Source organism: Pan troglodytes, chromosome 5 (assembly GCF_028858775.2).
Source record: "Pan troglodytes isolate AG18354 chromosome 5, NHGRI_mPanTro3-v2.0_pri, whole genome shotgun sequence".
NCBI lineage: Eukaryota > Metazoa > Chordata > Mammalia > Primates > Hominidae > Pan > Pan troglodytes.
Window position 1 is genome coordinate 157,560,900 of NC_072403.2, and position 15,668 is coordinate 157,576,567.

Consider the following 15,668-nt stretch of genomic DNA (forward strand, 5'->3'; position numbering starts at 1 on the left):
CATATTGATGCTAGGGTATGCATTTATTAAAGAATTCTATTTTTAAAATCCTCCACATCTAGACCCAGAAAATCTCACACACTGATTCACTGTAATTTTCTCCTCAAAGTACTACAGGCCTATAGACCCCTCCAAAGTGAGACACTGCAGTTTCGAACACAGTAAATATTTCCATTGTGCTAATGCTACCTCTTGTCCTACTTCTATGCCTATAAATATAGCACTATTTTTACCTTGAATAATGCATGGCTTGGTGGCCTGCAATATTAAAATAGAAGTCTGTTGTGTGCTTCATTTCATTGGTGTGCCCAGTGGCCTCAATCCAGTGTCCTATTGGGAGACAATACACACCATCCACCAAGTTGTTTTCATTGTAAGTACAGCAACGGTCATGATGAGGTCCATTGCCTAGAACAAGAAAAAATGATAAACAGAGCAATTAAATCAGTGTTTTGTTTAAATATCCTCAAAGCAGCTGATACAAAATTAATAGCAAGAAAAAAATAAACATAAAGCTACTTAATCTACACATTTCAGTATAAACAAAAAAGACTAGAGTGAAAAACAGAACGGTAGGAATTTGTAAAGAGCTACTTAGGAAAATCAGAGTTTTTTACTCCCTTTGAGTACATGGGTTATAAAAAGCATGTTAACTCTTTCAGAGCTTCATGGTACCTCTCAGTGCTCTAAGAGGCCATTATGAATCACTTTGCAGCCTGAGAAGCTCCTAAAAAAAGTTTTTAAAGCTATTAATGCCCCTGTATTATACACTTCTATCTTTCTGGTATGCAAATTTACGAATAAACTCAGGAATAAAGTGTTGTAGTATCAGCTCAACAAAAAAATGCATAATTATAAATAAATGCATTAATAAGTAATAAATGACCACATCAAATCTACTTTACAGGTAAAACAGTTATTATTATTGTTTTCAAATGAGGAAAACAAGTCTCACAGAGATTAACTAGCTTGCCCAAGGTCACAAAACTAGTAGTGCGGAGCTAGTAGCACCTGCCTCTCCTAGTCCCCCACCTTTCTGGCGTCTGATGCCTTTGTGATGCTCCCTGCTGATGTCACATGCACAAAGACACACCATCTTCCTTCCAGGGCCATGGATCAAAGGAAGCAGACACACATCTCTAAAAATATTATTTGCCTATTTCACGATTCTGCCCAGTATCAACTACACTAGTTGCTATGGTATGAATGCTTTTGTCCCCCCGAAATTTATATGTTGAAATCCTAACACCCAAGGTGTTGGTATTAGGAGCTGGGGCCTTTAGGAGATGATTAGGTCATGAAGAAGAACCCTCACAAATGTGATTAGCTCCCTTATAAAAGAGGAGTGAAAGAAACCCCTTGCTCTGTTCCACCATGTGAGAACACAGCAAGTCGTCGCCATCTATGAACCAGTAAGTGAGCCCTCACCAATCACTGAATCTGGTATGCCTCAATCTTAGACCCCCCAGCCTCCAGAATTGTAAGCAATAAATTTCTATTGTTCATAAGCTAACCAATATATGGTGTTTTGTTTATAGCAGCTCAAATGGTCTTACATACTAGTAAACCTTGATTTCTACAAAAATTATAATTCATACATTATTTTTACTACCTTTTTATCATCCCATTTCAAATCATGCCTTTCTTTATACTACCTAAGTATAATGTACTGTAAGAAAGACATATAAGCAAACTAAATGCATGAGTGGTTTACAGAAATAAATCACATTTGTTATGAATACAAAAATGTGATTCATTTGTTCTTTTCTCCTTGTTCTGTCTTACAAAATATTTAACCTAAATTTGCTTGGCATAAGCTCTCAAAAAATCCTTAAATTATTTGATGTTTCTTTGAGATATAACTCCTTCCATCAGACAGAAGGTACAGGATGACTCTCTTAATAAACCATTACTGATCTTCCTAGATCATTCTCCTCTTTTTTCTCTTAATGGATTTTTTTTCTCGACGACTACAAGGTGCTGCACCATATCTCTATTAACCTTCATTTTTAATAGATAAAAACCAAACTACACTAGCAACCTCACTTCTAGAAACATATCCAACAGAAATATTACTAAGAAAAAAGAATTTCTGATGCATACAGAGATACATGCATACAGTAATACTATTTTAATAGAAAATACTGTAAACCATATAAGTTTTTTTTCATTCTTCTACAGATATTTATTGAGACAGGTACTGTGCTAGGTCATGTTAAGAACTCAGATATTTATCATAAGAGCAACTAAAAATTTGAAATATTCTAAGTGGGCATGTAACATAACCAGATTTTATTTTAAGGATACCTCTCTGGCTACAGAGTAAAAAAATAATTCAAGAACAATCAGATAGAAGCAGAGAGTCCATTTAAGAAACTACTATATTGGCCTAGGTAGTTTATGATGAAGCTTGGTCACAGACTTTGAAAGGATTATGCAGATTCAAGAGGGAAAGGCCACAGGACTTGGTGATTAATTGGAAAACGAAGGTGAAGATGAAAGGGGATTAACAATGCCTCTTAAGCTTCTAGTGAAAATAATTCAATATACAGTGGCACTATTCACTGAGATGCAAAATCTGAAAGAGGCTGTAAGGAAAGATCATCTATCTAGTTCTGGCAATGTTGGGTTTGGAGTGCTCTTTAGATATCCAAAAGGAGTCCTCAAAAGAGAGCTGGAGTTACTCATTTGACATTAAGACCAGAAATCTGAACTAAAAAAAATAAATATATGAGTAATTTGAGTGTAAATGGTAATTGAAATAGGAACATAGATGAGTCACAAAGAAAAACAATATTAATAAGGAAAAAAGTTCTAGAACAAAGTCTGAAAGTTTTTCAATGTTTAACAGCCAGAGAGAGAAGGATAAACTTACAAAAGATGAATAGAGAGAGGAGCTGAAAAGGAAAAGTAGGAGTGACTAAGTGAAGCAGCAGAGCATGACTGAAAGTGTAAACATAGACTACAAACTGGATATGGTTACTTCTAGGAAATGGAATTGGATGGAGGGGAACTGTCATAGTCAAGTGTTTTGAATTGATTGGATTAGTTACAAGGAGCGGGTGTTACTTTTTTAGTTAAATAAAACAATATCTGTGGCTCCCATTGGTCAGTATAATTGACTTACAACAATTGAATTATTACCTATTAAAAATATAATTGTTGAAGAGATCAAATATTCATAAATTACAATGGTCAAGAAGAATTATTTATGTATCATCATCTTCATAAGAATTCTTCATTCCTAGAGTGATTTCTTTAATTACTCATTTTTACACATTTATGTTTTAGGCAACATTTTTAAAAGTCTTTCATGGATAGTAACCTGAGTTATTCAAAATATGTTCTAATAGTTAAAATGTCTTTTAGAGGATGGGTTATTGTCTTTTTAATTTCACCTAATGAAATGGCAAAAATGAATAGTAAAATAATTTTGGTTTTGGAGATTTCTGCATGGAGAACTATGGAATAAATGTACTTTTCCCTAGTCCTCCCACTAAGTATAATTTAAAACCCTGAAAATTATAAATAAACAAACATAAGATAACTTTGAAAGACAAAGAGAAGAAGACAGACTATCCAGGGACACTGAGACCTAAGAAAAGACCTAAGTATTGAGTTCCCTGCATTTTCTTTTTGCCTTATATATCCCAGACTTAGATCTGAAGAAGCCAGCAACCTGGTAACACAAGGACAGAAAAAGAAAACATGACAAAAGTCCATTCTCTCTAGCCAAATGAAAAGACAAGCCCAGCCAGACAGAAATCTGTTTGATAATAACTACACTACTCCAGTCAAACCCACTGAAAAAATGTGGCCCCACACCCACTCAGGCCAGCAAAGGCCAAGCATGGGTACACTTCCACTTTTGTTTGCCAAGCTGTATTGCGGTGCCTCAATCCACTCACTATCATGGTGTCAGAGAAGGATGAGTAGGGGTCTGAAACTTTCAGCATCATCCTTGGCAATATAGTGGAGTCCAAGTGGAAAGGTGGACTTCCACCTCCATTTGGCAGTAACGAGGTGCCCCTTCTTTCCACTGAGATCGTGACAAAGGTGACCTAGTGGAAAGTCAAGATTTCCACCTCCTTCCCACCCGACCATCAGTGGATGCCATGTAGGAAGCAGTAACAAGGCATTCCTCCCTGTCTCAGCCAGGGAGCTATCAATGGAGGCCTAATGGAGAGTTAGAACTACCACCCCACTCAGGGAGGAGTCTGTTTGGTTTGGTTATGAATGGAAACAGTGTGAGGAACCTGGGTAATAAGGTGGGACCTCCATTCTTCTGCTGGAGTGGTGTCAGAAGAATTCAGTTAAAATCAAAGGTTTGCATAAGAGCTAACCTCATTACATAATACCCAAAATGTCTAGGTTTCAATAGAATGTCACCCATTATACCAATAACCACTAAGATCTCAAACTAAATGGAAAAAAAAAAAGATGCCTGATAAAGGCCAACACCAAGAGAACAATGATGTTAGAATTATGTGATAATTATGTGATAAAGATTTTAAGGCCTCAGTAACCCATTAGAACACATTTCAAACAAATGAAGAATCGGAATGTCTCAGCAATGGAATAGAAGATGAAAAGAGGAACTAAATATTAATTTTAGAACTGAAAAACACAATATTTGAAATTTTCAAAACTCAATAGATGGGTTTAAGAGCAATATGGAAGGGACAGAGGAAAGAATTCACAGACTTCAAGATAGAACCATGGAAATTACCCAATCTAAACAGCAAACAACAGAAAAGTAGGCTGAATTAAAAAAAAAAAAAAACAGACACTTAGGGACTTGTGGTACTATTAACAGAAGATCTAAATTTATGTCACTGGAGTCTTGGAAGAAGAGGGAAAAGATAGTAGGGCTTAAAAGTACTTAAGAAAATAATGCCGGAAAACTTTTCAAATTTGGCAAGAGGCAAATCCTACAAATTCAAGCAGGTGAGCAAAGTCCAAACAACATAAACCCAAAGAAATCAATACTGAGACATGACATATTTAAACTTCTGAAAACTAACGACAGAGAAAATCATAAAAGTAGCCAGAGAAAAACAGCAATGTAAAGGAAAAAATATTCTAATATGAGCAGATTTCTCATCAGAAGTCACCAAAGGAAGTGTCATTTTTCAAGTGCTGTAAAAAAGAACAACTGTCAACCAAGAATCTTACTTTGTGACTATTTCCTTCAGGAAAAAAAGGGAAAATCAAAACATGCTCAATGAAGGAAAACTAAGAAAATTTTGCCGCTGAATTATCTTAAAAATGACTAACAGAAGATGTCTAAACAAAAAGAAACTCTTTGAAAACAGGAAGAATGAGCACAGTAAACAAAATTATAAGTAAATAAGCAAACATTCTAACATTGTCTGATGCTATTCTACATGTATGTAAAGTAAATATTTAAGGCAATTATATTGCAAATGAGGAAGGACAAACGAATGAAAAAGGAGGTAAGTTTTCTAAAATTCACTCAAACTCGTAAAAGGTTGATACCAGTCAACTATGATGTTAGGTATATAATATACATAATGTATATAGAAATTCTATGTGTAAATCAAAACAGAATTCTAAAAAAAGTTCAATTATGAACCAGACATGCCACACAATCACAGAAAAAGGAGGAAGAGAAAACAACCAGAAACAAAAAATAAAATGGCAAACTTAGGCTCTAACATACCAATAATTATGTTAAATAGTCTAAATACACCAATGAAAATACAAAAGTTGGCAGAATAATTTTTAAGTGAATCAATTATATGCTGTCTAGAAGCAATTCACTTCAAATTATATACACAGGTGGGAAGTAAAAGCATAGAAAAAGATATACTATGCAAACATTAATCAAAAAGCAGGAGTAGTTATATTACTATTATATAAAGTATACTTCAGAGAAAAGAAAATTACTAGAGAGGGGAAATTATACAATGTTTAAAGTATCAATCTAACAAGAAGACACAGCAACTTTAACTGTGTATATATCAAACAGTAAGGTGGTTAAATACGTAAAGCAAAAAACTGAAAGAACTGAAAGAATTTTAAAAATCCAGAATTATAGTTTAAGACCTCAACACCTCACCCAAAACAATTGTTAGAACAATTAGACAGAAAATCAGCAAGGATATTAGAAACCTCAAGAACACCATCAACCAACATTATCTAGTTGACATTTATACAGCACCCAATATAGCAGAATGCACATGTTCACAGTACATAAACCAAGATAGAACATATCCTGTACCATAAAACAACTTCAAATTTTTAGAAAATTTAAATCATACAAATTGTGTTTTCTGACATTAACAGAATTGAACTAGAAATCAATAATAAATAGTTTTAGGTTTTATATTTAGGTTTTTAATCTGTTTTGTGTTAATTTTTGTATATGGTATATGGAAGGGGTCCAGTTTCAATCTTCTGCATATGGCTAGCCAGTTATCCCAGCACTATTTATTGAATAGGGTCCTTTCCCCATTGCTTATTTTTGTTAACTTTGTCAAAGATCAGATGGTTTTAGGTGTCTGGCATTATTTCTGGGGTCTCTATTCTGTTCCATTGGTCTATGTGTCCATTTTGGTACAAGTACCATACTGTTTTGGTTACAATAGCCTTGTAGTATAGTTTGAAGTCAAGTAATGTGATGTCTCCAGCTTTGTTCTTTTTGCTTAGGATTGCTTTGGCTATTCGAGCTCTTTTTTGATTCCATATGAATTTTTAAAGTTTTTTCTAATTCTGTGAAGAATTTTATTGGTAGGCTGATAGGAATAGGGTTGAATCTATAAATTTCTTTGGGTAGTATGGCCATTTGAGCAATATTAATTCTTCTTATCAAGGAGCATAGAATGTTTTTCTATGTGTTTGTGTCATCCCTGACTCCTTGATCAGTATTTTACAATTCTTGTTGCAGAATTCTTTCATGTCTCTGGTTAGCTGTATTCCTAGGTATTTTTTTCTATTTGTGGCTATTGTAAATGGGATTTCATTCTTGATTTGGCTCTCGGCTTGGATGCTGTTGGTATATAGAAATGCTATGATTTTCATATGTTGATTTTGTATCCTAAAACTTTGCTCAAGTTGTTTATCAGAACAAGGAGCTTTTGGGTAGAGACTGTGAGGTTTTCTAGGTATAGAATCATATCATCTGCAAACAGGGATAGTTTGACTTCATGTCTTCCTATTTGGATGTGGAGGCAATCATTCTAAGAGAAATAACTTAGAAAGTCTAATACCACATACTCTCACTTATAAATGGAAGCTAAGCATTGGATATACATGAACATACAGAGTGAAATAATAGACATTAGAGACTTCAAAATGTGGGGAGGTAGGAAGAGGTGAGGGATGAAAAATTACCTACTGGGTACAATGTACACTATTCAGGTGACAGACACACTAAAAGCCTAGACTTCACCACTGTGCAATATGTCCATGTAACAAAACTGTGCTTGTACCCCTAAATCTGTAAAAGTTAAAATTAAAAAATAAATTTATCAAAGTTAAAATTTAAAAAGTAAACATATAAATCGCTCACTATGTTGGGATAAACTAATCTGTATTTTTGGTAGAAAAGTAGAAAATTATTGGTTTAATTAACAAAAACATCTATTTCTTCAGAACAGTTTTAGCTACTTTGTTATTTGTTCATCAAGGCAAGTTAGGTGATTTCAAACGAAGTGAGTAAATGTGTAGGAGTAAGGGAACTGCTGTCTGGCACTCCAATTAAAGCCACAGAAATAAGAAACCCTAGAATTTAAAAACTCACAACTAACTCATTATTTTACATAGTTCTATAAGTTTGAGAGTTTCGGTTAAAATATGTGTATTTCTTAATAAATCCAGAAGTTTTGAAATTATATTGGTTAAATATCTATTGGATAGGTGTAGTCTCCTTAAGCAAAATAAATTTTACAATTCTTATTCATATTATTTTATTTCAACTATCCTCTTTGGATTTTAATTATTTTAAATGTTTCATTTCTAGCATATGAACATAAGCTTTGATTCTAACACATTAATCTCTAATTTTAACTATTAACTCACCCACATCTGATCTCTCTCATGCCCCATCTGTTACTACCTCGGAAGCTATTATTGCATAAAGTTGCACAAACATGATATAGTCATTACAAACTCTTCGGCACTTTGATGTTCTCTTCTAATGGCAAAAACAAAGAAATAAAACGCACAAAAAATCTTTTTGTTCAACCAACTGCCTCTCTGAGATGATGAATCCTGTTCCAGTTGAGCACTTTGATGAATGGCAAAATGCAAACGTAGAAAATAGCTGAGTTCGGGGGTAGTCATAGATACAGCTAAACTGTCCTTCCTAATGAAATGGAAACCTGAGATACAATCAGTGAAGGAGAGGATGAAGTAAGAGGTGTTAAGATTGACAAGAAGAAGGAAAGGTGAGATACAGAAAGAGAAGAAAGAAGATCCAGCTAGAAAAACTATGTAAGAATAAAAGATAGTCAAAATACCCTGATCATGATACCACCAAAGAGCAGTAAATGGCAAGCATCTTTTAAGATTTAATGTGAAGTTTTATGCACTTCTGTAATATTTCTCTCTTCTCCTCCTCCCCAACTGTCAGTACAACCTACCACATTCACAAACAGATTTCTAGAGTGGAAGGAGAGAATACAGTTCCTGAGATAAAGAATAAGGGAATTCATCATCACTAGTCCTGTCTTATGGGAATTATTAAAGTGAGTTCTTTAAGCTGAGAAAACATACCACTAATTAATAACATAAAATACATGAAGGGAAAAAATTCAGTGGTATCAGTCAGATTCAAAATAGTCTTTTGCTTGAAAGGTGATGTGTAAAGCAATTTTATCTCTAACATGAGAGTTAAAAGACAAAACTATTAAAAACAACTGTGGCTTTGATAAATTGTTAAGGGATACAAATTACAAAAAGTTGCCAACTTTGACATCAAAATCATAAAATGTGGTAGGGAGGAGTAAACATGGAGAGCTTTTGTATTTGATTAAAGTTAAGTTGGTAACAGCTTAGAATAGCCTGTTACAGGTAATGTTTTATGTAAACCTCATGGTAATTGCAAAGCAAAACCCTATTATACTTCCACAAAATATAAAAATAAGGGATTCAAGACATATCACTACAGAAGACAATCAAACCACAAAGAAAGACAACAAGAGGAAGAATAAAAGATACACAGAACAACCAGAAAACCAATTATGAAAAGGCAGTAAGATAAGTCCTTACATACTATAATTACCTTGAGTGGAAATGGATTGAATTCTCCAATCAAAAGATATAAAGTGACTGAATAGATTGAAAAAGCAAAACATAACTAGATGCTGCCTACAAAATACTCACTTTACTTGTAAGAACACACGTAGATGGAAAATAAAGGGATGGAAAAATATATTCCATGCAAATGGAAGCCAAAAGAGAGCAGAGGTAGCTATATTTCTATCAGACGAAAAAGACTTCAAGTCAAACATCAGTAAAGAAAGAAAGACAAAGAAGGTAATTATATAATGATAAAGGTGTCAATTCTTCAACATTTATAAATATATATACATCTAACATAGTAGCTCCTAAATATTTAAGGCAGTTATTAAGCAATCTGAACGGAGAGATAGACTGAAATACTGTAATAGTAGGGGACTTTAACACTCCACGTTCAGCATTGGACAGAACATCATTTTTTAGACAGAAAATCAATAAGGAAACATTGGACTTTAATTACACTTTAGACCAAATGGACCTAACAGAAATATATGGCAAAGAATACACATTCTTCCCAAATATACACAGAACATCCTCCAGAACAGATCATATGTTAAGCCACAAAACAAGTCTTTAATAATTCCAGAAGACTGAAATCATATCCAGTATTGTTTCCTACCATAATGATATGAAACTAGAACTCAATCATAGGAGAAAACTGGGAAAATTTACAAATACGTGGAAATTAAACATGCTCCTGAACCACTAATAAGTCAAAGAAGGAATCAAAAGGGAAATTAAAGAACATCTTCAGACAAATGATAATGGGTATACAACATATCAAAACCTATGAGACACAGCAAAGGCAATTCTAAGGAAGTTCATAACAATAAATGCCTATATCAAAAAAAGGAGAAATTTCAATTAGACAGAAGGAATAAGTTTTTGAGATCCATTGCACAGTAGGGTGACTAAAGTCAATAATATATTGGAAGTGGCTAAGAGTATAAATTTCAAAGGTTTCTCTCCACATAAAAATAAGTGAAGTGATATGTGTTAATTAGCTTGATTTACTTATTCCACGTATATACTCATATCAAAACATTACAATGTACCCCATACATGTATACAATTATGATTTTTCCCTTAAAAATATCAATAATAGAAATAGGAATTATAAAGACAAATAAGTAACCCATACAGCAATGATTAAAACAGGTACTAGAATTAGAGATAACAGGGTTTTCTAAAATAAATGAAAATATATTTGATAAGGAAGTTAGAATTTGGAGGATCAGGAAAGAAAATATCAAATATGATAGTATGATCCTAGTAATGAATCAAACATCTGGCACAGGTAGGGGTATGTGTGTGTGTGTGTGTGTGTGTGTGTATGTGTGTGGTGTGTTTCAAGGTAGAAAACTGATTACTATGATTATTGTTATTTTGATGACAAATAATATTGTGAAATTTTGGATACATGAGCACCAGCCTTTCTGTACATCTGTATATGTAAACTTGGCTAGCTCTTTTAGTCAAAAAATGAGCCACACAGCCTAAGACAATTACTGCACAGAATTATGGTAGAATTACACCTCAGTGGGCTCATAACTTGGTGCATAATAGGTTGGCCTCATTTGTTATCGGGGGAAATTCAGCCAGATATCAGGCAAAATTCACCCCCGATATTTCACGTAGGTTCTTTTCTATTTTCCCTAAGTGTCAGCCGGTCTGAGAAATAAGGGACAGAGTACAAAAGAGAGAAATTTTAAAGCTGGGTGTATGGGGGAGACATCACATGTCGGCAGGTTCCGTAATGCCCCCGGAGCCGTAAAACCAGCAAGTTTTTATTAGTGATTTTCAAAAGGGGAGGGAGTGTACCAATAGGGTGTGGGTCACAGAGATCACATGCTTCACATGGTAATAAGATATCACAAGGCAAATGGAGGCAGGGCGAGATCACAGGACCACAGGACCAGGGCAAAATTAAAATTGCTAATGAAGTTTCGGGCACACATTGTCATTGATAATATCTTATTAGGAGACAGGGTTTGAGAGCAGACAACTGGTCTGACCAAAAATTTATTAGGCGGGAATTTCCTCATCCTAATAAGCCTGGGAGCACTATGGGAGACTGGGGTTTATTTCATCCCTACGGCTCGACCATAAAAGATGGCCGCCCCCCGAAGCGGCCATTTTAGAGGCCTACCCTCAGGGACGCATTCTCTTTCTCAGGGATGTTCCTTGCTGAGAAAAAGAATTCAGCAATATTTCTCCCATTTGGTTTTGAAAGAAGAGAAATATGGCTCTGTTCCGCCTGGCTCACTGGCGGTCAGAGTTTAAGGTTATCTCTCTTGTTCCCTGAACATTGCTGCTATCCTGTTCTTTTTTCAAGGTGCCCAGATTTTATATTGTTTAAACACACATGCTGTACAAACAATTTGTGCAGTTAACGCAATCATCACAGGGTCCTGAGGCGACATACATCCTCCTCAGCTTACGAAGATGATGGGATTAAGAAAGTAAAGACAGGCATAGGAAATCACAAGGGTATTAATTGGGGAAGTGATAAGTGTCCATGAAATCTTCGCAATTTATGTTCAGAGACTGCAGTAAAGACAGGCATAAGAAATTATAAAAGTATTAATTTGGGGAACTAATAAATGTCCATGAAATCTTCACAATCTACGTTCTTCTGCCATGGCTTCAGCCAGTCCCTCCGTTCAGGGTCCCTGACCTCCCGCAACAATTTTTTCTCAACAATTAGAGTTAAGGTCATTCAAATGCTTATGAGAACATAGACAAAGGTCCTTGAGACATTTGTTATGCTTCAAATTCTATGAGAAAATAGACAAATGTCCTTGAGACAGTTGTTTAGCAGTCCAGTATGACGCGTTAGCCCTCTCAAAGGTAAGCTCAAGGCGTGCAGAAAAAGGAAACAGAAGGAGTGATTGGCAAAGCTTAGCCTTGGATTCACTATCTGCCAAGCCTCCAGTGGGGATCTTTGAGGGAAAACTCCCAGAAGGACCTTGATCAGTTCCAGCTAAGAATTTTAAGGGAAGACTTAATTAACAACTGTCAAACCATACAGAGAAGAAAATAGTACAACAAAAAACTTCCATGATTAGAAAAAGACATGGATGAAATGGAGGCTTATACCAAGTTAATTTGAAGAAACATCATAGAAAAAAAAAACAAGGTAAAAGCAAAAGTAAAATTTAATCGTGCATTTTTAAAAATACTAATAATTGAATATCCCATTGTTATGGACTGTATTGTGTCTCCCCCACCCCAAAATTTATATAATGAAGCCCTGACCTCCCAATGTGATTATATTTAAACACAGGACCTTAATTAAGGTAAAACAAGATCACAGAGTGAAGTCCTAATGCCATTACACCCCATAAGAGGAAAAAACACCAGAGATCTCTCTCTCCTCAAGCACACTGAGGAAACACCGTAAGGATACAGGCAGATGGTGGCTATCTGCAAGCCAGGAAGAGAAGCATTACCAGTAACGGAATCTGCCAGCACCCTGATCTATGACTTCTAGTCATCAAAATTGTGAGAAAATAAACTTCTGTTGTTTAAGCCATCCAGTCTGTGGTATTTTGTTATGGCAGTCCTAGCAGACTAATACATTCATATATGCAAAATATTCCAATTTAATCCAGTTAATAATCAAGTATGATTGAGAGCTTGTTATGTATCCAGTCCTATGCTAGGAAGGGGTAATAAATGAAGTTTAAAACATGATTCCCACAATAAATGAACATCTGTTGATTAGATAAAAGTTATAGGAAGCCATTAGTGAGTGAAATGAAACTAAATTATGAAAATAATTTTAAAACTGTATGTTAAATGAAACATGAACAGAGTACCAAAGGATTGCAAATAGGCCTCATCTCAAATGCCACTTTCCATGTATGATGACTGAAAGGCTATGCTGAGTTGTATTCTAAGGATCAACTGGCTCACCGGGAGAGAAAAATTATGATAGGTTTGTGGTGTGCATATGAATGTAGAAAACTAAAAATGGACTATGTTGGAGGAGGTAATATCAGTATGGGCTAGAATTACTGAGAAAGGATTTATAATAGAGGGAATGGGTGCTATGCTGTGATGAACAACAGGATATGCTTTAGACACATGACAAAGAGTACAAGAATGTATGAATAAGTATGATTCAAGTTAGGAAATGGATAAGAACAAATCTGTTTATTTCAGTGGGTAGAGTGACAACACTGGCCCATAGGATGTCCATATTACTGACTGAATTCCAAAGCCAGCACTGTAAAACAACTGGATTTCATGACTTGGAAAGTGAAGAACAGAATTACACATCTCTAACCATTACTGTATTTAAGAAGGCATTTTTTAATGCAAAGCATTTACATTAGTTAATGATTCATGATGATAAACATATTTCAAAATAGGAAGCATTTCAAAGGTTGTAGATTATGCTGAAAAAATTCCACAGTGGCATTACCAGACAATTATGCTTTCATTTAAAATTAAACACAATAACAGAGCTTTCTTGAAATATAATTTTAAAATCAAATCTGAAACTCAGATTATTCTTAATAGGCTTGACTCAAACCATCAAGATTGAATTATTAATAATTCATTCAATGTGATAATAATCTAAAGAGATGCCAAAAGATTTGACCACCTAATTTGATGTGATCAAATCTTTTGGCAGTTTATTATACTATGACTAAAGATCAACCTATTAAAATGTGCCATCTCTGTATTATTGGAAACATTTGCTGGATACTGAAATTTACTTTCTATGTCACATGCAGAGATGTTTATTTTTCTGTTTAATAAATTTTGATTTAATTATTCTAATAATCTTTAATGTTGATTTTCCTACTGTCATTAAAACAATTTTCATGGCAGTGTCTAGACTTTTGTTGTTGTTGTTAAGACTGGTAGTTCATTTTTTTTCCTTCATGGCACTCTCAGAATTAACTAGAAATTTCCCTATTCATAGCCTGAACACAAATCCAAGTCATATGTTAAAAATAGATAAAGCATCTATATCAGTATTAGTCTCATTGTATAAGCAAATTTTTCTAACCACATTTTGCTACTTCATTTCGTATACCTTAAAGCCCACACACACACACAAAAAAACCTATCTTTGTGCACTTAAATATACAAATAATGCTGAGGCAGAAGGAGATAACTTCCCTAGTAGCTATATCTCAACAGTGTCCAACATTTAGTTGCAGAGAACACAGAATATAACTATTCATCCCGGAACTCTTCAGAACATTGAGAAATATTTTACATTTAATTCCATCCTAACCCAGCTAGCTAGGTAAACATGCATTTTGGCAGTTTCATAGTAAGAACATATTTGGCATAAAATATGTCTTCAATTAAGATTTTCCAGAATGTGGACTAAATAATTTAGTAAAACACTCCCTTGAGCTGATCTAGTTCTGCTGCAAAAACCATCCCTGATAGCTTCACACATTGCTTTCTTCCATGGCAAAAATATTTTATGAATATTAAGGGCATACAGTTGACATGAATATCACATATGCATTGGAAAGAAACTAGAAATATACAGCTAGTTGAAATGGAGGATAAAGTGACCAAATACAATCTTTAAAGATGAAATTGAGAAACTAGGTTGTTTTAAATCCTTTTAATAAGACATTATAAACTGAAAATAAAAGAGGGCGTAATCCTGGCAATTAGATTATCCTAAAATTTGCCATAATCATAAACTACACATGTATAAGAAACAACGGAAGAAGAATGTTCTTTCTTTCAGAACTATGTCTGATTGCAAGCAACAGAAAATCTGGTTAACAGTGACCTAAACAAATATTAATATAAGACTCTGTCTTACATAACTAGAGGTGAGAAGCCAGGTAGCCCAGAGCTGGTCAACACCAAGATCTTCCTAAATGTCTGCTTTGCCGTCCTTCACATGCTGACTTTTGTCAAGCTTCTAACCTGATGTTCATAGGGTCACCTCTAGGCATCATGTCTGGAGTCCTAACCATGAAGAAGGGTGAAGGACCATGCCAGCTAAGCCTTTGTTCCTTTTCATGAGAAAAGCAAAAGCATTCCTGAGAGCCTTGCCTTCCCATATCTCATGAGCCAGAACTAGGTGACATTAACATCCCTAGGCCAATTGCTACCCAAGAGGAATAAGATTACCATAACTGGTTATAGCAATGATTCATTCCATTGCTACCTAAAGAAATCAGGATTCTGTTGGCTGCGGAGAGTGGAGAGAAACAAATAACGGTGATAGTGATGCACTGGAACACATTATCTTTCTCCAGCAAATAATTTTGGAGGATAAATCATATTTCCTTAGGCATCACATCTCCACCTGATTTAATTCAAAACTATTCCATGTATTACATTTTTAATTGCACCTGATTTTTATTTAAACAAGTCAGCAGTAAAAGTAGAAGCATTTTAATGTACTTTTAAAA

The 15,668-nt window shown here is 34.6% G+C and overlaps 1 protein-coding gene across 5 annotated transcripts in view; it reads right to left on the reverse strand.

The window, feature by feature from the left end:
- EPM2A (EPM2A glucan phosphatase, laforin) overlaps window positions 1-15,668 on the reverse strand; it is a 345,250-nt gene that overhangs the window by 295,785 nt on the left and 33,797 nt on the right. For 4 of the 5 annotated variants that reach the window (XM_024357451.3, XM_024357452.3, XM_001161292.7 and 1 more), the window contains exon 2: window positions 234-408. In XM_024357451.3, the coding sequence (XP_024213219.1) occupies window positions 234-408 (175 nt within the window). Of the gene's footprint in view, window positions 1-233; window positions 409-955; window positions 1,033-15,668 lie in introns of those variants that run through there. The other variant, XM_024357453.3, reaches the window with a different exon arrangement.